The sequence below is a fragment of the Coffea eugenioides genome, chromosome 2, assembly GCF_003713205.1.
Source record: "Coffea eugenioides isolate CCC68of chromosome 2, Ceug_1.0, whole genome shotgun sequence".
Classification (NCBI taxonomy): domain Eukaryota; kingdom Viridiplantae; phylum Streptophyta; class Magnoliopsida; order Gentianales; family Rubiaceae; genus Coffea; species Coffea eugenioides.
The window spans coordinates 17,912,445-17,933,509 of NC_040036.1; the positions used below are offsets into that span (position 1 = coordinate 17,912,445).

A 21,065-nucleotide genomic window follows, 5' to 3' on the forward strand; every position below is an offset into this window, starting at 1 on the left:
CTAATCGAGTTTAAGAAATATAAATTTGTATATTTTATATAATTTAAATAAGGATTAAAATAGACATTTCATATTAATAAATAATTTTTTAAATATATATATGTAAAACTCAATTAAACTCAATAATGAGTTTTCCAGCTTTACATATTATACTCGAACTCGTCAAGCAGCTCGAGCTGCTTAAACTCAAGTCGTACTCGCATTGACCGAGTTCGAGTTCAAATTTTGATCGACCATGCTCGCGAGCTACTTCATTGAGCTCGATCCATTTGCACCCGTAATTCAAATGGTTAATCAAACCTTGTGCATGCATGGTTGGTAAAGGACACAGCGGACATTTTCTTAACTTTAGGCGGACTTTGGTGGAGCTAGAACCAGGTATAATTAAAAGAAGAAATTGATATCGGCCAACCGGTGAAGGTTCACGCCCAGTAGCCAACAGAAAGCCTAGTCACTAATTTCCGGTGGAAGTTACCGGGTACGAAGGTTGATTAGCAGCAACGCCGAAGCCTTCAAGGAGTTGGTGGTGACTAGTGATAAGGAGTAGAAATGGACATATGCCCGCATCTAGAGCCCCCGGCGACCGTTAGCTATGAAACAAATGTTCCTTGAGGTAAAGATGATTATTTTAACATTCAGGATAATATTACGTAATAATACATGTATGTTAATTATTTCAATTAGAAATTAAATAGTGAATTTGAGAACCTATAAAGACGCGTTTGGGGCACTAAATAGGGAAACAAAGAATTCCTGTATCACATCGGTTGGAAATTTTTCATGATCAAAACACGCTTTCACATCTTCGCCCAACTTCAATTCCACGTCGAGCATCAACTTGCAGGATATACAATTAGGATAACAATGGATCGGAGTAGTAGCCACTCTTAAACAGCCAATGGTTGTATCACCAGGTACTAGTGCTAACCTCCACTGTTGTGAACTGCACAATCCAAACCTAGAGTGTCTGCACATTTCATTTCATAATGCACAATAGAACAATACTCCAACTAGAAATGTTTCCAGTGATTCAAATGGTGGTTACTAGAAGTGGCAAAATGGATATATGGTTGATAAATGGTTTTAGTTAAATGGATAGTGGATCAAATTGATCCAATCCAATTAAAACCATTTAATAAATGGATCTAAATGGATGTCATTTAAATGGATAGTGTAAACCATGATCCATCCATTAATCCATTTACTCTCCCAAATCCTAAATTTAAGATCCAAATATTTTTTTCCAAAAAATACATATCCCCAAAGTTCTATCCTTAAATCACCTAAAACCTTTTGGTAATAACAAATGCTTGTACTATTACTCTATTTCAGTTCTTCATAAAATTAGTTTAGTTCCAAGAAAATTTAACTGCTGTGGTCAATTTAACCTTTCATCATTACATTAAGTATCATTTTGTAAAGTAATGAACAATTAATAACTTGGCTACATTTTTATAACTTTTGGGTGAATTGAATACGGCTTTACAGTGAAAAGAAGTTTACGTTTCCAATTTTTTGCACTCCTGTTCAAGAGGGATGCCTTGAATAAAAGTGGAGTTCTAATAAGAAATCTTATGTTATTTGACAAGTAAAATATTTTCATCGCATGTGCACGTAATACCTAAAAATGTATGAAACTCCTTATTATACTATTGATATACAAGTTACCTTATATTACTTAGTAAATTAGGTGTCTTTTTTTTTTTTGTATTTAGGTTGGATGATAAGGGAGAGGGATTATAAGTATGAGAATTTGGATTCAAAACCTTTCACTTAATTAAAAAAAAAAAAAGGTGTCATTTACGTATCTTAACCAATGTTGCGAGGACACTTATTAGAAAAATTCTTTTTATAAATAAAAGAATTAAAAAAATAAAAAATTATTTTGACACTGCATGATGCATTCTCGCTTTTTCTTTACTCAAGAATGTAAATGTTTGTAAATCATTACTACATGAGAATTTAATTAAAAAAAACAAGAGTAGAGACTAAAATATAATTTTGAAAAGGATGGAAGAAGTCTAGGAACTCGAAGCAAATAAAATGCAATTAATGTTATTGGCAACTTAGCATGTGAGGAAGTTATGAAGGAAAGAATAGGTGGTCCCACAAAATTAATTTGACACATGAGGAAGTTAGAAAGAAAAGAATAGATGATCCCACAAGATTCTATCCCACTTTTTTTATAAATATTTGCAATCACTATGTATGTTTTCTATTTTTTAAATTAAGTGGATGTATATGGATGACATTGATAATCCATTTAAATCCACCAATATAATTGGATTTAAATGGTTATTCATTTAAAACCATTGAATTTATATGAATCATCCAAATCCATTTAAGATTGGTTTATATGGATGGATTGGTGAATATGAATCCATTTTGCCACTTCTAGTGGGTACAAAGCACAAGAAGCCGCTATATATAATAAGAAGCTTACTTATACATACATCAACTGGACTCTATATGCTGAACCAGCTTAACCACCTTCACTGCTGTTACAGAGAGTAACATAAAAATTGTCCAATCATGTCACTAGAGAGAATCGAGCTTTTCTATCTTCCTAAATCCGATCCTTAACTGAACAGAAAAGAGCACCAGCCACTCATGTCTCAAATGCAAGAGATAGTTCTTCCTTGGCCAAAAATGCCAAGCAGTTAAGCCCAATAAATGGAATCTAAAATGTACCTTGAGCGCATTAATAAAATGATGGAATTATGGCAAAACGCTCTCTAGGGTAGTTGTCAAACTTTCTCAGATACCACCTGTGTGTTTCAGCGGCCGCAAAAACAAGATTCGCCACCTGCAACAATGATATGTCAGATAAAAGGAATGCAGACTATAACAAAGAATGCTGGTTGAAAGAAGTTCCCATTACCAAACATAGAGGTGATTGATTAATAGATTTTCAGAAAAGGAGGGGAAAATCAGGCCTAAATGAAACTAGGAAAAAGGAAAAAAAAATGAGATAAAGCCAAAGAACCCATACGACAAACCCAAAAAGCAACCATAGCGTAATGTCTGAACATCCACCAGCAACCAGAAGACCACCATATATTACCTTCATGATCACAAGAATTCAAAATGTAAATTGATTTTGCCCACCAGAGCAAGACAAGAATGTCAATGCACCAACAAGCCAAAAAAAAAAAAAAAACAGTTGTGCAAGATATGAAACAATGTACAGTAAAGGAAAAGAGGCATACAATCTCAGCCAGATAATGAGGGCTTGAAACATATTTGAACCAATCACCATAAGGAATTATGTAGTCCTCAATCTGCTCTGAGTTATCCCGCACTAAACCCTGGTTTCAAAACAAAGTTATGTGGCATGTTTGACAATCCATTACAAACATGTACCTAAATATAAAAAATTAAGCATCGTTAATCAATGTAGAACCTTAGGTGTCTATTTATGCTCCCAGAAGTCCAAGCAACACATCATAAATAACTAAGAAGAAACCCGTTCAAAGAGAGACATGCTGCAGGATCAGGAAAATGTTGAATATACGCAGCTTTGCACTTGCATGTTCTGAGTGGTTTATTCATATGTTAAACCCTTGTGAACCAACATGGGCAGAGCACAAACTCACCTCAGACAAACACACGACACTCGTAAATTAAAGCAATCCGCCATGAGAAAATTTCTCAAAGTACATTACACGAATTTTAATGCATTTGAAGTAAAAGTACCATTTCAAGTTAAGGCACTGTATCATTATTTGATATAATAGCATCTTAATAGTAACTTAAGTAGTACCCAACTAATAAAAAGACCAAATACCCTTTCTACTGTTAGACAAAACAATTGTACAAACATCTAAACTTGAAAAAGTACTTTCTTAGCCTTCAAAGTTCAAAGAGCATTTTACTTCAAAGGCATGCACATTAATACACTAAAGCATTTCTCTCCTCCATGGATACGGCAAAATGACATGCCAAAATATATTTGGTGATTTGGTAGTTAAGATTTATTACAAGACCCAGAACTTTTCAAATTAACATAACCATGTTGCATATTCTTCTACCAGTCAAAATTGCTAAAATTGCCATAAAGAGCAGATACAGAGATAAAGGATATAAGCAATAAAATAAGATTATTTGGCCAAATATCCTATTCTTGATGTTTGACAAGGAGCTGCATAGGGGAAAAACACATAAAAAGAAATACTATGAAGCCAAATCATAATGGTCATAATCTTCTAGATCCAGTTGTTACCATAATACTACAACTATATAAGGAGGGGGGGGGGGGGAAACCAGAGATGCTTAAAAATGAAGCTACATGTTTGATACAATATCAGAAAAGTGATCTGGAACTCGCCTTGACCTCATATATAACTTTACTAACTATTTGTAGGAACGCCCAACAATAATAACAAAATTTCTTACAAGAATCGCATGACAGCGGTGCTGATGAACCGAACCCCAAAGGAAAATAGCTGCACCTAACCAAGCATGCCATTTAAGTTTTAAGAGAGGGCTGACAAATCCCCACCAACTATATTCACCGAATTGCATGCGGTCCTTCCCTTTAACTATTAGTTCTTGAATCAGATTTGAGGCAAATAGGAATACCTCTGACATGTAATTACAGCAAAGTGACAATGGCGCTGCTGTATAGAAACTAGTATCAGAAAGACAACTAATCAGGAAAAAGTCCAAGGGGTCTGCATATAGTACAACTGTTAACATATTGTTGAAAAAATAAGCAATCTGAAAGAGAAGTCTGATTACTTCACAATAACATCTTTGCAAAGAAAACTAGGGATAGGCTATTTATTGCATTTTGTAGGCTGATTGCAAGTTGACATAGAAATTGGTCATAACAATTAATTATTTGATTATTGGAAAATAAGAGCTGTACAATCTAGGACTACATGATTAGTTATCTAGTGATGCCTTTGAACTCCATATACTAAAATTATAACCTTCCATGTTGTTCATGAATGATCTCACGATATTACTTTCATCTAGTTTTACCTATTACTATTAGCATTTAGCTTGTTTCCAGCCCTATGCAATTTTCAGTGAGTTTTAGAGGAAGTATAAATGATACTGACTGAGTTTCTAGAGGAATTTAGAAGTTCAAAGAATTTTGGGCTGATGCCATGAGATATCAGAAATAATCACTTTAATAGACTTTATCAGGCATTTTAAGACATGAAATAAATAGAACACTTCAATGGTCTTAGGAACTAAAATATTAATGACCGCTGTTTTATTTAATGAAATTATTGAACAAAATAATGTTCAAATGTTAACTTCCGAGTTGCAAATGGTAAATATCATGGAAATAACGTCAATCATGTTTCTTTAGATGTACCACCTCCCTGAGCCCCACAAGTATATAAAAAGGAAAAAAAAAAATTTTGAGTGTTCACGCCTAAATATATTAATTCTTACAACTCAGCAGAAGCAAAGGACCACAAGCACAGACTCAAAACCAAAGAAAGATCTTTGACCACTTACCTATTTATTGAATAATCATGAGAAAAGGAAAAAATGTCAATACTTACAATAGGCCTGTGAAATAGGACCACAAGCACAGACTCAAAACCAAAGAAAGATCTTTGACCACTTACCTATTTATTGAATAATCATGAGAAAAGGAAAAAATGTCAATACTTACAATAGGCCTGTGAAATAACCAAAAATGTGCATCCGAGCTGAAGGACTGTACTTAAAGACATATATCGTTTCATAAAGGCGTCTCAGCACTTGAGCTTCCATTAACAAAAGCAGAAAAATAGATACCCAACATCTGTATCTCTGTTCTATCTTCATCGAAGGAGATCCATGCAACCAAAAGCTATGTGAACCCCCCGTGAGATAGCTGGTAATCCTAGAAAAGTGCAGTGGCTGGGAGACCAATAGTGCCATATTGTATGCGTAAAGCCATGTTGCTAACAGCAAGAACGTTGTCCAAATAACAGCCAATGCATAAAAGTGACAAAAGAACTTCTGCGGGACAGTGAATTTCTGTACATGTATAACATCTAAGTTCAATTACACAAGAATTTCTTTTTGTGTAAACTTACGATTTCCAAAAAAGAATCCATCAACTAAAACAGAAACTAAAGGTACTTGAAAAAAAAAAAAACAGAAACTTCCAAGTCGAGTCCATTATGACGTAATCAAAGTTAAAGCCAATAGATCATAAAAAGCTCAGAACTCAAAGCAATTATAAATGCTAAGAAAATGTGACTTGAAATGAAATGTCATCATTCACATTCTACCTGACATGTAAAGGCCTTAATCATTGACCAATGGAAGCAATGTAAAAGAAGATAGTTAGATGAATTAAAACACACCGGCTGCATCAAACAGTAGTGTGAAGGAATGAATAATCGCATGCAGTGATCAAGTAATCAAGGAATAGCACGTGTCAGATAGCATCATCTTAACATGCCATCATACACTCAAAATAACAACCGTAAAGTAGCTAATGGCTCTATCTGCGCATTTATAAGAAAATGACCTACGATGGTTGATCTTGACTATTCATTCTAAAAAAGATTCGAACTTGACCTTGAATTACACTCTACATGATCATTCTGAATTTATAAGCCAATGTCATCCATTCTCTCTCGAGAAAAATAAAATATCATGGCTTTTCTAACAACAACAAACACCAGCCATGGCCAAAACCATACAAGCATTAGAGTAGGAAAGCTCGATGGAACTCAGTTCCATCAAATGCATATGAAGAAGATGCTACAGCACCTGGCGCATGATCGAATAATTCATCAAAACAGCAGCATTACTACAACAATAAAACAGAAAGAAATTCAGGGATTTAGTTATCAATCAATCGTACATGCGTGGGTTGATACAGAAGTATAATGACTTACTCTAGAAGATGATTGCTGCATAGTCTTGCCTCGCCTGGCAAACCCCAGCAAGAAATCGTGAAACCAATTGAGCTTAGAGCAGGGTATAGAAGCTACCAGAATTGGCAAAGTCCCTGCAATCCATGCTACTCTCAGCAACGTAACCAGCCCCATCTCCATTTTCCTTAAAACCCAAGTCTTCTTGTCAGAGTTTTATCGATGGCAGGTCGAACAATTATCAGGATGATCGTCCACAGGATTGGAGAAGCATATATGAACGGTTATTTGCACATTTATTGGGGAAAGAAAGAAAGAACCGTAAATTCAATGCTGTCACGGGAAAAACAAGTAGTAGGATATAGGGGATCTTACAGGAATTGGATACTAAGCGTGGCGTGAAGGGTTGGAGACTGAAGAAACCGTGAAAAGAGAGACTGGATAACTTCTGACGGCCGAGGGGTTTAGCGTTCGTAGCTTCTGGAGAATTTTGGTTTAAAGCCTATAAAAGGCACCAAGTCGCCTTGAGGTTTTGGTGCCATTTGCATTTTTTCTCCAGTGTTGCTTTTATTGCACTTTACCCTTCTCTTGACTCCATCAAGTCACATCTCAGTGTGGCAATGGGGCGGGGGGACGCCTCCCCACCCCGGCCCAGTCGCCTACCGCCCGCTTCTCTGCGGGGATCCGTAGGATTAAAAAAATTTTATTATATAATTTTATTATAATTAAATTATAGCAAATAATCAAGTATTAAAATATCAACACATCATCAAATTATTATTCATTGTAACTTCATAATTGAAACTCATAAAAATAATTAAATAAAAGTTATTTGAATACAATCTAATATGATAAAACAAATATAATTAAAATAATCAAGTTTTCACTTTTGATATAAATACAATCACTAAATTATTATTGTATTTTTTTAGAAAAAAAAGTGTTATTGTATTAAGTGTAGCTAGGAATTTAATATAGATGTATTAATAAATTTAGTATAAATAATTAATAATTTTTATCAATAGACAAGTATAATTAGTAGTATAATTGATAATATCAATTATATTACATACACTAATATACATTAAATGATACATATAACTAATAATATCATTATTATAAATTTATAACTTATTAAATTAAATATTATATATATAATTATGTACATATATATATCTTTATTTTTTTAAAACGTATGGCCCCCGCCCCCCACCCTGTTTCTAAACTGGGGGAAAAAATCCCCCCCTGTCCCAATAGTCCCCTGCGGCACCCGCCTTAGTCATATTAGCTTTTTGCCGTTAAAAAATCTGGGATGTTTCAGTTAAACCGTTATCTCGGTTTTCCTACATGCTTCTTTTTTCCCTATCCAAATTTCTCGTGTCACTCATATAAGGCAATGCAATTTCCTTTTTTCTTTTGGGGAAATCAAGAATTAATCCCAAAAAAATCTCACCATGTTAATTAAGTTCTAAGTTTTGCTATTATTAAAAATATTCCTACTTAAATTTACATTAAAAAGTGAAGGTGAGATACAAATAAGGTAAAATTATCTCTCATACACATGTCATGTACCCTTAAAAATTTTGACGCTTTTTTTTTTGGTTAAAATTACAAGGTATTCTTTTTTGTAATTATTTTATGATTTTTTTTTTGTATATGAAATGATTTTATTTTGAATTCTATAATAGATTTTATAACATGTGATTTTTTTTAAGTGGTTGGATCCTATTTTTTAGGTCATTCTCCAGAAAAAAATTAAAAAAAGGAATCTTCTTTACAAGTATTATTTCTATTAAATATTATTTTAAAGTCATTAATGTTCCGAAAATTTTGCTTCAGAGCTCAGAGAGATGGCCTAATCCTGAAGAAGAGTTTTGGGCTATTTCTATTTCTATTTCGTACTTTCTACTGGGGTTCAAATCTGAAAGTGCCCAAGCCCAGAAGGAAATTTGGAAAGGCAAACAAGCTTCCCTGTGGTACAAATTTTTGAAGGTTTAGTCACTAACAATGCAAATAATATGAAATCAATGTTGCCTTTGAGCCTTTCATTCCCATTTGTATTTGTAAGCACGGAAAATTTTACACATTTAGCTATATATGAATACAATATGATTCTGAATGATTTCATTATGAATTAATCTTTCCTACACTAACAGGTCAGTATTGGATGAATAAAAATTATGCAAATTTTGAATTTAAAATCCAATTTTTGCACGTGTATCATTGATTCACCACTGATAATATATATATATATATATAGCCAGTATGTATAAGATTTACTCCTTTATTATTGCCCAATTTTGTAGTGTGTGTGAGAATTGAGTTATATTCAATTTCAAATGTAAACTTACTTGGTTTACAACTAAAACTAGTGTTGGAAAAATTGAGACATTTTATCATATTAAAGCAAATTTATGGATGTCTTTAAAGATACCTAATTCATTTGGAAAATGACAATTAACAATTTACAACATGACTAGACAAATTTTTAACAATTCTAGGAAAACAAAAAACACTTAGGGTCTGTTTGGTTGGAAGTAAAATGTTTTCCTTGGGAAAATATTTTCCGTGGAAGTAATTTTCCATGAAAATCATTTCCCTTTCATCATTTTCAGGTGTTTGGTTAGCTTATTGAAAATATTTTCTTACTTCATTTTTCTGGTGTTTGTTTAACTTTTGAAATATTTTCACTTTTATCTCTATCTTTACTTTCTACACATTATAACTACATACTTCTTCCCATGCAAAATAAGAAAATTTATCTCATTGTTTAACTTTAAAAAATCTTGGAGAAATGTATATATGAATAAAAAAATATCTCCTTAAGCAATAAACAAATTGCTGGCCATTTAGTGTCAAATATCAATCACATGCAATGCTTATTGTGACATATATCTTGCACTCTCACTGCTGAAAGTTTCTCTAGAAAAGAATGTCCCTATTATACATAATTAATTACTAGCATAGGATGAGCAGGATGAGGTTTTTTTTTTATTTTGAATATACTAGGGAGGGTTGGGTTGGGTGGTACGGGGGAGGGAGTGTAAGGAAGAGGTCTTGGGTTCGAGTCCTCCTGTTTACACTAAAAAAAAAAAAGAACATACTACAAGATGTTTTCAGTAAGTTTGGAACATACTACAGGCGGGATGCATGCATTTCGGAAAACAACTTCAGTAAGTTTGGAAGGGAAGTTGTTTTCCATAAGATGAGTGAAAATATTTTACATAGGAAAATGTTTTCAGTAACTTTTGTGCAACCAAACACGGGAAATTAGGAAAATATTTTCCTGGAAAACATTTTCACCCGAAACAAACGGACCCTTAAAAACATTAATGATCCCATTGAGCTTTTAACAAATTGGTTAGAATCAAATATTTTTATCAACTAATAAAACATCACATGGACGATTTATAATGCATGTATTATTAGGACATAGTCCACTTAAACTCCAAATTACGTTAATGAACCAAATTATACATAGGAGTGGGTTAAATATGATAGTGTAATACAGAAAGGAATTATGAAATTAATTGGGTATGGTAGAAAGAATTCGGGGGCGGGTGTGGAAAGTGGAATATTTGTGAAAATGAGAGAAGGGAAGGAAAAGAAAAGGGCAAGTGAAAAACGAAAAGAAAAGAAAAAAAGGGCAGATCTCTCTTAAGAAATACTACTAGAGAGTAGTACTACCAGTAAGCTAATTTGAGTGCTGAAATAGGAATAGGAGGTTGAGAAGGGTTAACAGCTTTGAGGGCAGAACCGTTTGGATCACAGTCCCCCCAGATTCTCCACGACCACCACCACCTCCTCCTCCTCCTTCTATCCTTCTTCTGTAAGTTTGTCCAATTCCGCCTTCTTTCTCAAGCTCTTTTCCTCCGCCGCGGTCACAATTTCTTTTTTCTCTTCAATCTTCATATCTGCAGGGACCTACGCATATTAGAACGTTTTATCTTGGTCTGTCGAGTATTGGTCGTCTTTGATTGCTTAAAACCCTACTTTCGACTGTCTTTTCAACTCCTCAAACGTCATCAAATATTCTTCTAATTAGTTTTTTTTTTAAGTTTACTATACCAGACGGACGAAAGCCTTGCCATTGTCATTTGTTAATTGCATTCGATTGTTTTGTTTCATAGATTTTTATTCATCAATTTTTTTTTTTTAGCCGGCACTATTTGTTTTTTTCCTTTTGTCTGGTTGTGTTCTTGCAAGGAAAGACATTTAAGCAGTGATGATGATGAGTTGATGGGTAAATAAGTGATTTTCGTTCAACATTGTCTTTTTTACTTTGCATTGTGTAGGTGCGTATTTCGTAATCATTCTCTTCGGGCTAATATCTGGCAGAATAATGAAAGAAGCAATGAGGTCTTTACACCTTCACGTTACAGAAAACTTTGAATCCCAAAATAAAGATGAATTTCTGGAACATATGTTTGCCACATTCTAAGATAGAAGACAAAATTTATCAGACAAAAAACAATTAAATGTAAAAGTAAGCATGTGGCAGTTAATATACTTTTCGTTACAGGAACAAATGAAAAAGATTGACAAATGGCATGATTATTTATTTACATGATATGTGATTGCTGATGTGATCGGTCGCGGATGTGTATTTTTATGTATGTCTGCTACGCTAAATCATAATTCACAGGTCCCAAAAGGTTGGCTCAGTGGTTAGTTGAGATTAGGAAGTTAATTATTTATTTTTGATTCAGCAAAAATTCAAGGGAAAGCAGGAGTCCAATTTCTGTTATTAAAATTGGGGAGAAAAAAGATTCAGAACGTTAATTCAAATCTAGCAAGTTGGAACTTGAGAGTCTGTATTCATCTTTACAGTTTCGAGTATGACAACATTCTCTGTCTTCCCTAGGCATATTTCTTTGATTAGTTCTACAGAAACTTCATGAAGCATTGTTTTGGAAGTTCAGGCTCTAATTAGAATGTATGAGTTACACGTACTGGGCTAAACTGTGAACACTTTAGTAATGTTCTTTCAGATGCATGCCCTTAACATTTTACTCTTTGAGATACATGAACTGAACTTTGCTTTTCTACAGTGATTTTCTGCTGTTGAAGTTAAGTAGTGTTATCTCTGTGACGAGGGTTAATGTAGCTGCACAATACCTTGTATCCTGGCTTAATGTTCTAAACAAACTGTATCTGGTGACATTATTTGGACTGAACCATAGATTCTGGTTATCTCTTCATGGCCTCAACCGCTATCTTAACTTGTAAGTACGGCCCTTAATAATTCAATTCCGTGATTAGCAATGTACATTGTCTGCATTGATCATGTGAGTCTCATTTTAGAAATTTAAGCATTTTCAAAAAAAAGAAAAAGTTCTGGTTTGTTTCAGTCTGGTGTCAAGGATTATGCCTATAGTTCTGACATTTTCTTTCCTGTGCCTTAGATTTATCTAGCCAGTTTTGTCTGACACCTGCATCTGGTCAAGTAAAATGTACTCAGGGAATTTAGTTTGAACTAACACTTTAGTGGCATCATATTGAACTTCTCTATCTAATTGATACTGCCAACATATACAATTTTTTGGTTTTTCCTGTAGCTGAGTCTTGATACAAGTGCCTTGACATTGTCTACCTGGTTCCAATACAACAAAAATCTGCAGTCATTTTGGTTTTCAGAACTTTTGCTTCTATGCTTGATAGGCTTAAGAATGATGGTGGTTTTGAAAGTTGTTAAAATATTTGTATTTTATTGTAGAACACTTTCAAAGGAACTTATCTTGATGGCCAATCTAACAGGAATATTCCATTTACTTTGATGCTATTGTTTGTTTTTGGCTCACTGTCTTAACTTCTTTTCACGCTTGCTGCTTTTTACTTTCCAGAAAAAGGAAAAAAGAGATACATCAAAAGGGCTAAATAAGATATCCATAATTAGCATGGAGTGATTGTAACTTGGTAATACAACAGAAATGGTTTTTTTACATTGGTTATTTTGGCAGTTCTCATGATATGCTTGACTTTCCATGTGTGCAGGATAATTTTTAAATGAAGAACTATATAAATATGTGTTGCAGAGTCATTTTGTTTTAAAGCATCTGGAGTTCTGCCTTTTGACTGGAACAATGGATGATGGTGGGCAAAGAGAAAGCAGGAGACAGAGGACAGATTACTACAAAGGGGCTCACTCTCCAGTAAGTGATTACTGTTTGACATTATCTTTTTCCTGTCTCCATTGGTGTGTGAAAGGAAAACAATGGAATAAAAAAAGAAAAAAGACTAGTATTCAAATAGCAATAGCCTTTCATGTTGATGTCAGCCTTTATGGAGGCATCCCTGCTGAATACTGCTTGTAGTTTCCTGCAATTTTCTTTCACTGGTGCAGTGGAATGGAATCCCGCATTATCAGATTAAGGAACAAAATGCTTTCTTTATGAATACAAAGATCAACATGCTGTTAGCTGAAAGGGATGCTGCAATTGAAGAGAGGGATAGGGCACTGTCTGAAAAGAGGGCAGCGTTAGATGAGCGGGATTCAGCAATCCAGCAGCGAGACACGGCTATTAGTGAGCGTGATCATGCCCTACGAGAACGTGACAATGCCATTGCTGCCCTCCAGTTTCAAGAAAGTACTATGAATGGTGCATTAGGTTGTGGCATTCAGCATGGAATGAAGCGCTTCAACCAGCATAGAAGTCCTCATGCCAATAGTGCTCAATCTGCCAACAAGACAAGGGAAGGGCACATTACCGAAGCCTTTCCTATAACAGCAATTTCATCTGAAGCTGCCAGGTCGCACCAAGCAAAACGAACAAAAGTGAACAATGTAATCCCAACAAAGTCAAAGTCAGCTAAGAAGGCTAAGGTCGGTGAGGATCTGAATAGACATGTCACAACTGATGGGTCAAAGGCTGAGTGGGATGCTCAGGATCTTAGTTCTCTCAACCAGATAAGTTTTGATGAGACTCGAATGCCAATACCTGTTTGCACGTGTACTGGTGTAGCCAGGCAGTGTTACAAATGGGGAAATGGGGGCTGGCAGTCATCTTGTTGCACAACCTCCTTATCAGTGTATCCACTTCCGCAAATACCCAACAAACGGCATGCTCGGATGGGTGGGAGGAAGATGAGTGGAAGCGTTTTTAGTCGGTTGCTTACTAGACTAGCAGCAGGTGGTCATGATCTATCAATTGCTCTTGATCTTAAAAACTACTGGGCTAAGCATGGTACAAATCGCTACATTACAATTAAATGATTGTTATCGGTGGTTGATATTGACAAGTGTATAATGCTCTTTCTGTTAAGAGCTTCGGGCTCTGAAGTTTTCTAAAATTTTTAATTTGTCAATGGTGGATTGAAAGCATGGAGGATCTGTTTAAGTGTTCCAGCTGGTTTGGTTAATGCTTTTGGTTCGTGTAAAGCTAACCCTGCAAAAGTGGAATATTGCCTAGTGCTTGAACAGAACAGACTCGTACAGATCTATAGTTGCGGTGGATGTATATTGGTTCTTGTGCAGTGTTGCACTTGGCTTCAAGACTCACAGTTGGACTGGGATCGCAATTGGGATGCTTCTTTAGCTTAATTCCTGTAGTCGAAAATCGTATGAACACTTTTATTTGCGAGAAGGTCATTGACTAGAGAAGTTTTTGGATGCATCAAGAGATTTCAATTGAATTTGTTACTGTGACACTACCACAAAACTAGAATCAAGAATCCCTTGGTAGGTCGAAATTTATGCTCTAACCATATCACTAGGCATTGGCATAATAATCCAATAGGCTTACCATGCCTGTCACCACGAAGACGAAGAGATCAGCAAGGATAATCTACCTGCGTGCTCCTCATTTCGGTATTCCCCAGTCTCACGTGTGCCCAATTCTAGTCTCAGCAGTTGTCGTCTCAAATAAAGGTCAGGTCAAGCAAAGAAATCTTGGCGAGTCACTGATAACTCGGACCTAAGATGCATACAGATCATGAGGAATTGCCTGGAAGACTAGCGGATGCTCAGAAATCGAATGAAGGAGCCGTATGTCTTTACCATCATACGTCTCTTTCCAGCTCCGATCTATCCAATCATGGAGAGGTTTTGGACAAAGTAGCAAAACTCAACTCAACATTTTGCAATTATCCATTGCTCTCCGTGACTTTGAGCAAAGGCAGAATGTACGACAAGTGTTTGATGCTCTTGGACTTGGTAAATTTGAGTTCAAGGCCATGCTCTGCAAAATTTACCTTTTCTTCTTTTTTTCTCTTGGTGAAAATTTGCCTGTCCCGTTAATTTGTAGGACTGTTTCCTAAGAAGCGTTATCTCATCCTCAATTTAAGATGTGTTATCTCATCCTCAATTTGAGCTACTGCTCTCTAACTCCAATAGGACTAATCGGTTACACGAATGCTTGCAAGAATCTTCTTGTTATCTTTCTTTCACATTTCTGGTAAATTAAATAAGAAACATGAAAATTTTTGTATCCTCACATCAAAAACTACTAATGTCGTATTTTGATTGCAAGTCCGAACTGCCAGAATCGTAATTTTTTATCTTTAGAATTTTTAAGCGGGGGTGAAAATCTCGGAGAAGCTCCTGCTTCTTAAATTGCTTGAATAGAGGAGTAATATAATTATATGCATCTATAATTAGTGCCTTTTCCCCACCTCCTTCAAAGGTTACATCTAATGAGTCAGTCGGCATTAATGTAGGATATTATAGGGGAGAGGTAACTCTACAGGCAAAGCTATTTTATCCTATATTTTTTGTTCTCTTCCCCTTAGTATTATGAGGCCAAGAAGGCCCAATCAAGTTCAAGATATCCTGATATGGCGTTGGAACAATCAGATATCATATTCTGCGTAGGGGAGATTGATAATAGGAAGAAGACTTGGTCACTCCAGCTAAAAGCCAAGATCACCCAGAGTCCAACATCAAACCCCACCACCATAGCTGGTTTACTTTTTACCCGCTTCAAGTGCCACAGGGCTATGAGAAATGAGCCCGGGAGGTAGATTGGGGAAACATTTTAGACTCGCGACTCACAAAGCTCCTTTCTCCGCCAATTCTGCTTATGCCCGTCCGCAAGCTAGAAATCGGAGGTTAGAAAAGGGCAGCCAAGGAAAATCTGACAAATATTCTTTTCGAGTCTAGTCAATTGATTGTGGATAGCAGACCAAATTCCACCAAATTTGCGGGGAAGAAGTGAAGAACGAGTTTAACTTGTAGTAAACGTGTTAATACAAAATCTGCATGGCCGCAAACATTGACCATTAATAGGACAAGAAACTGCGCCTATTGCGTCCTTGGAACTCTCGCATGGGTCTGGGACTGGGACCATAACAAACTTTTAATTAGGGTTAGGCGATGCAATAGTCTTCAGCTATCTCCCATCATTCTCGGGAATTTAGACTTGTAATTTAGTTCTCATGCATGCAAAACAAAGAAAAGCCATTTTAGATTACATGTACACAAATTATGTGAAGGCATGCAGCTGAATTATTTTGAAGCTGTAGCAGCTCCTAGTGTTAGTAGATTGTTTGTTCATTGAGGACTAGTGATAGTTGACGTGCACGTAATTGTAATATTTTAAAATATATATTATTTTTTAGATATTAAAATTTTTTTACGAAATTTTAATCATAATATCATATTTTTATGTTATTTATTTTCTTTAACTAGCTACTTTTTTAAATTTTTATTAAATAAAAAGAGATAGAAAGCATCTCAATGTAATTAATATGTTTATTAGGGTTGAATTTAGAATCATAAATCAAACACTTTTTAATTTATGGCTTGAACTATAACATATCAATTATTGATAATATCATGTTTTACCAAAATGTTTGTATATTCATAATTCTATTGCATATAAACCACAATTGTTATAATTTTTTATAAACAACGAATATAATTAAGTTAGAAAAATAAACAGACACGTATTTTGAATTCTTTGTATTTTGTTAATTCGATTTTTTTCAATGATAGAGTATAAATGATCCACCACGTAAACTTTTTTTTTGTACATTCTGATAATTGAAATTTCATAGATAGAAACAGTTGTTGTTTTCTATTTTCCTCTTCTTTTATTCATATTTTTTAGACAATCCAATGCAAAGCAAAAGCAACAGTACAATATTTTTTGTTTCAATATCAGTATTTTTTATGACCATAGAATTGGAATGAGAATTGCGACTAATTAACAATTTTAATATCAATTTTTAGCATATTGCAGTGTTTTATTTTTTAAATTGCCAGCTTTTAATCCATAACCTCTATTATTATTGTCAATTATTGGAATGCACTAAATCTGTCTAATTACAATCGTCACCATAAATGAAATTTACTTAATTTTAAAGATTTTCATTTCATAAATGCTACTATTATTCATTAATATTGCAATACAATACACATATGTAATCATTAGAAAAATAAGGTTATTTTGGGCATTATTGAAAACAATTTGGATATCGTTTTCATTTTATCATTCTTCATTTTAAATTTGCTTTTATTATAATTCTCATTTTATCATTGAAGATAGCTCCTAGCATGATGGATGTATTTGGTCTGCTCAAATCAACACAAATGAAGCATTACTATATTATTGTTAATAACAATAATGTTTGTCTTCATTTGGATATCAGATATTTGGATGTTATCTTTGGTATTATTTGAATTGTATTCTAACATTTTGATTCATTGCTATTTACTTTATGTCATTTTATGAATAGTTTTCAGTTTTTATTGTTTTGAGGGGTTGCTATTAATGATAATAATAGTTTGTATGGTGCTATTTTAGATTTTCTTTTTTCAATTTAATATTACTATTTCAGTATAAATTTTTTGCATATTGAAATTCCATTAGCTGCAACGCGAAAAATTCTTTATATCGGTAAAAAGTGCATAATTGTGAAATTTACTTATGATATTTGTATGAAAATATACAGATGAATAAGGGTTCTCTTCTCCTTGTATGTTTCTCTCTTCTTTTTTTTTTAGAAAGTATCTATTTTTTGACATCAATTTTTTTTTACAATCCCATTTAATGATTAATGAGCAATTTTTCATGGTTCGATTAAGAAATTTTAATACGTATAATAAGTGGAGATGGAGTTCAAGGGTAGGTAAATAGTTTTGAATGAACAATATTTAATTAAAATTACCAAAATCATTGAGATGTAATTAATTGGAGTGTTTTATTTCTTTTAATTAGTGACATATTGAAATGCAATAATTCTAATTAAAAAATTTAAAGATAAAAAAATGCTTACACTATCTGATGTCAAGATTGATACTCGTAGTATCGATTTTCCAGAAAAGCTTGTGGTCCGAAGAAGAAAAACATGTTTGTTTGGATAAAATATTATTTCGATTTGTCCACTGTATTATTGTTGAATGATTGATCAATGCTTTTAGACGAAAATTAAAATGGATCGGAACGTATAAATTTAGGTCGCATGAGTGACCGCTCATCGCGATAGCCAGATCACCAACACTAAGTACTCGCGAAGATGATGGGCATATACATTACATGGTCCTGTGGCTTCCTCGATCGTATCACCAACCGAACCCCAAAACCATCCCCTCGCGCGTACCTTCAATTAAATTAAAATTATTGTACCTAGTTGCCGACTCCATTCGCCTTAAACAAATACTACTAACAAGTAACAACATGTATAGCTCCTTTCTGCTTCCATTTTTCTCGTGACATCGATTTTTCTGGAGATGGTGGGGTTGACGTGGGTAAGGGTATTCTTGGTTTGTTGGCCTAAGCGGAAACGTGGCATGTTTTTCTGAGTTCCTGTCTACAGAAGCTTAACATGTCCTGGTATCAGAAGAAAAAGGCACGTTTTTTTTTTTAACAAAATAAAAAGGATTGTCCAACTTGGCAAAAGATTAGTTTGTGACGTGTCTCCTGTTGCTTTTCAACAACGTTGGGAAAGCTTGTCACTTCCTAGTAATTGGGACACACGTCATATGAAGTTAGGAACATCCTCAGACGCCCTTCCCAATTTGTTCAAATATCCTCAGATGTTTATAGACACAAATTTGGCCATTAATCAGTTTTTTCCTTTTCTCTTTTCTTTGCGTTTGTTCCACTCAATTTTCTTTGGGAAGTTGGATAGTATAATTTTCTTTTTCCTTAACTACATGTGCAACAATTGTAAAGTGAAGTGCAGCCTGGCTAGAAGTTTGCTGTAGGTTCGGCTTGCAGCTAGAAAATAAGGGATATTTTCACAAACCTCCCCTAAGGTTTCTCACAATTACAAAGAGATTCCCTCAAGTTTTAAAAATTATATATACCTCCCCCACTTTTACTGTTTAGTAACAATATAGGTCAAAAAATCTAGATTTTTCTTCCAAAAATCTTAAATTACCTTTTTGTACAAAACTAAGAAAGAAAAATACAGTATATTCAATTATTTTCATCCACTCTTTGCATTAATCAACAAGTCAAATTCTAACAACCATCCAAACATAAATTCTAAAATCAAGTAGTCATCCAAAAGATCCCAAATTGTATATACAGTATTAATACTTGTTACGATAAAAAAACACACACACAAAACCCTATTGACAACCAATTTTATACCCCTAAATTAAATATCAATGCTCGAATACTTTTTTAATATAAGTTAATTTGACATAGAACCATCATTATAACTCTCCAATGGCCTTAAAAATATTAATATCTCAAAAGTAGAGAATAAATTCTACCTCTACAATAAAATCATAATAAAAAATTTCTAATCCAATGAAAGAAATCATTATGTAATTATTGATATTTTATAAAAGTTTTTCTTAACAATAAACAAAATATGTCAAATTCCGCATATTTAGTTGTTCTTCCTATTTCAATCATCAATTTCATTATTTATTTAGTTATCACTGCGAGTCTCTCCATTTCATTATAGTTTGAAACATAATATACTCCCTTCGTAGATTTTATAATTTCAATTTTCTAATATCCACAAAATTGAAGATAATAAAAAGAGATTATATTAATTAGAAAATAGACAAGTGACAAAAAATATATATTTTTTGGTTTTGTAAATTTATTGCCTTAAATTTAAAATTATCTACTAAATGGAGAGCATTATAGGTATTTTACTGTGTCAAGAGAGGTAAGTGTAATTTTTTAAATCTGAGAAAAATCGAATGCAATTGTCAGAAACTTCAAGAGAGTTTTCTGAAATTATCCCAGAAAATAATAATAGGAGTATATGTTTTCGGGCATTCCAAGAAAATTGAGATAAAAAATTATAAGCTACGTACATCGAACTTCCATGAGTTTAGTTATGAGTGCACCATTTGGCCCTGTAGTTATGATTTTTTGAATGAGCTTGGGGCTCTTGTAGATATAGCTGAATACTTGAAAAGGATTAATAGTGTAAAGTGATTTTTATCAATAGGAAAAAGAAATATTATTTGCACTCTCATTATTTAATTTATTGTATAATTCAATAAATAAAAATTATATGATTAAAATTGACATTAGAAGTGTGATTATTAAAAGTGCGAGTGTAAATAAATATTTTTTATAAAAAATAAAAAATTCACATGGGTCTGATCAAGTCATATTCGTAAGTGGGCAGGCCTGGCAAACTAAGTGGGCCCATGTCAACTTTTTGCGTTCATGATTGATGTTTGACCATTGCCAAATGGCTGTCCATCGGAGCGGATAAGTTTTCCCTGGGCCGTAATAGTACTCGCGTACAGCCACGTGTTTGCTAATCCTGGTCCACCAGCTTTAAAGTCAACCTATTGATATCTTTGATGACCGACCTGATCTCAGCCACGTGGATGTAAATTTATTCTTTATTTTTTCCTTTTTTGGGGTAAGAGTAAAATTTATTCACTTTCCACAGCTCCGCGGCTCTACTTTGAAATTGAAATTGTACAGAAATATGAATAATTCGTGCATCAACATTTGCCACTTGTACACTGTGTGACTTTTACGATGAAGGTGAGTAGGGGACCGGAGTTTAGGCATTTCAGATCCTTATTTACTTTTTCCCTCCTCCTACTTCTGTACCCCCTTTGTCTAGTTAAGACAGCTAGAATATGTCTCCTGTGCTGTATAAATATCCACCTAGATCCTCGAGATAGACAAATTCGAATTTGTTGAACAGTTTGTTTGGATTATAAGTTATTTGGGATATTTTTACTGTAACATGTTTTGTGATGTGATGTATATGGGTTAAAAAGGTAATTAAAAAAAAATTTGTATTACAAATTGTAATAATTATGTAAGCAAATATATTTAGAAAAATAATCAGCTGTCCAAA

General features: G+C 33.9%; 2 protein-coding genes across 10 annotated transcripts; one reads left to right on the forward strand and one right to left on the reverse strand.

Moving 5' to 3' along the window:
* Nucleotides 1–731: 731 nt before the first annotated feature.
* On the reverse strand, nt 732–7,373 carry LOC113761285 (polyprenol reductase 2-like). Of its 5 annotated transcripts, none has more exons than XM_027304203.1 (7): nt 6,858–7,373; nt 5,636–5,985; nt 4,396–4,630; nt 3,210–3,308; nt 2,993–3,064; nt 2,692–2,806; nt 732–943 (listed from the first exon to the last, which is right to left on the reverse strand). In XM_027304203.1, exons 1-6 carry the CDS (start codon nt 7,014–7,016, stop codon nt 2,702–2,704), a joined length of 1,020 nt encoding a protein of 339 aa, XP_027160004.1. In that variant the 5' UTR covers nt 7,017–7,373; the 3' UTR covers nt 732–943; nt 2,692–2,701. The 5 variants fall into 5 exon arrangements, with proteins under 5 accessions (XP_027160004.1, XP_027160002.1, XP_027160000.1 ...); XM_027304201.1 differs by lacking the exon at nt 732–943 and having other exon boundaries at nt 2,447–2,806; nt 6,858–7,020; nt 7,209–7,373; XM_027304199.1 differs by lacking the exon at nt 732–943 and having other exon boundaries at nt 2,447–2,806; nt 6,858–7,034; nt 7,209–7,373.
* A 3,154-nt stretch (nt 7,374–10,527) lies between these two features.
* On the forward strand, nt 10,528–15,126 carry LOC113761287 (protein BASIC PENTACYSTEINE4-like). Of its 5 annotated transcripts, none has more exons than XM_027304208.1 (4): nt 10,528–10,662; nt 11,885–12,058; nt 12,869–12,985; nt 13,177–15,126. In XM_027304208.1, exons 3-4 carry the CDS (start codon nt 12,917–12,919, stop codon nt 14,044–14,046), a joined length of 939 nt encoding a protein of 312 aa, XP_027160009.1. In that variant the 5' UTR covers nt 10,528–10,662; nt 11,885–12,058; nt 12,869–12,916; the 3' UTR covers nt 14,047–15,126. The 5 variants fall into 5 exon arrangements, with proteins under 5 accessions (XP_027160009.1, XP_027160010.1, XP_027160005.1 ...); XM_027304204.1 differs by having other exon boundaries at nt 10,529–10,662; nt 12,828–12,985; XM_027304209.1 differs by lacking the exon at nt 11,885–12,058.
* Nucleotides 15,127–21,065: the final 5,939 nt, after the last annotated feature.

Coding starts and splice junctions, on each gene's coding strand:
- LOC113761285 (XM_027304203.1), bottom strand. CDS start 7,016: ATGGAGATGGGGCTGGTTACGTTGCTGAGAGTAGCATGGATTGCAGGG. Junction 5,986..6,857: donor TGCAGCAATCATCTTCTAGA/GTAAGTCATTAT, acceptor ATACATGTACAG/AAATTCACTGTCCCGCAGAA. Junction 3,309..4,395: donor ACCGCTGTCATGCGATTCTT/GTAAGAAATTTT, acceptor TTTTGAAACCAG/GGTTTAGTGCGGGATAACTC.
- LOC113761287 (XM_027304208.1), top strand. CDS start 12,917: ATGGATGATGGTGGGCAAAGAGAAAGCAGGAGACAGAGGACAGATTAC. Junction 12,986..13,176: donor ACAAAGGGGCTCACTCTCCA/GTAAGTGATTAC, acceptor TCACTGGTGCAG/TGGAATGGAATCCCGCATTA.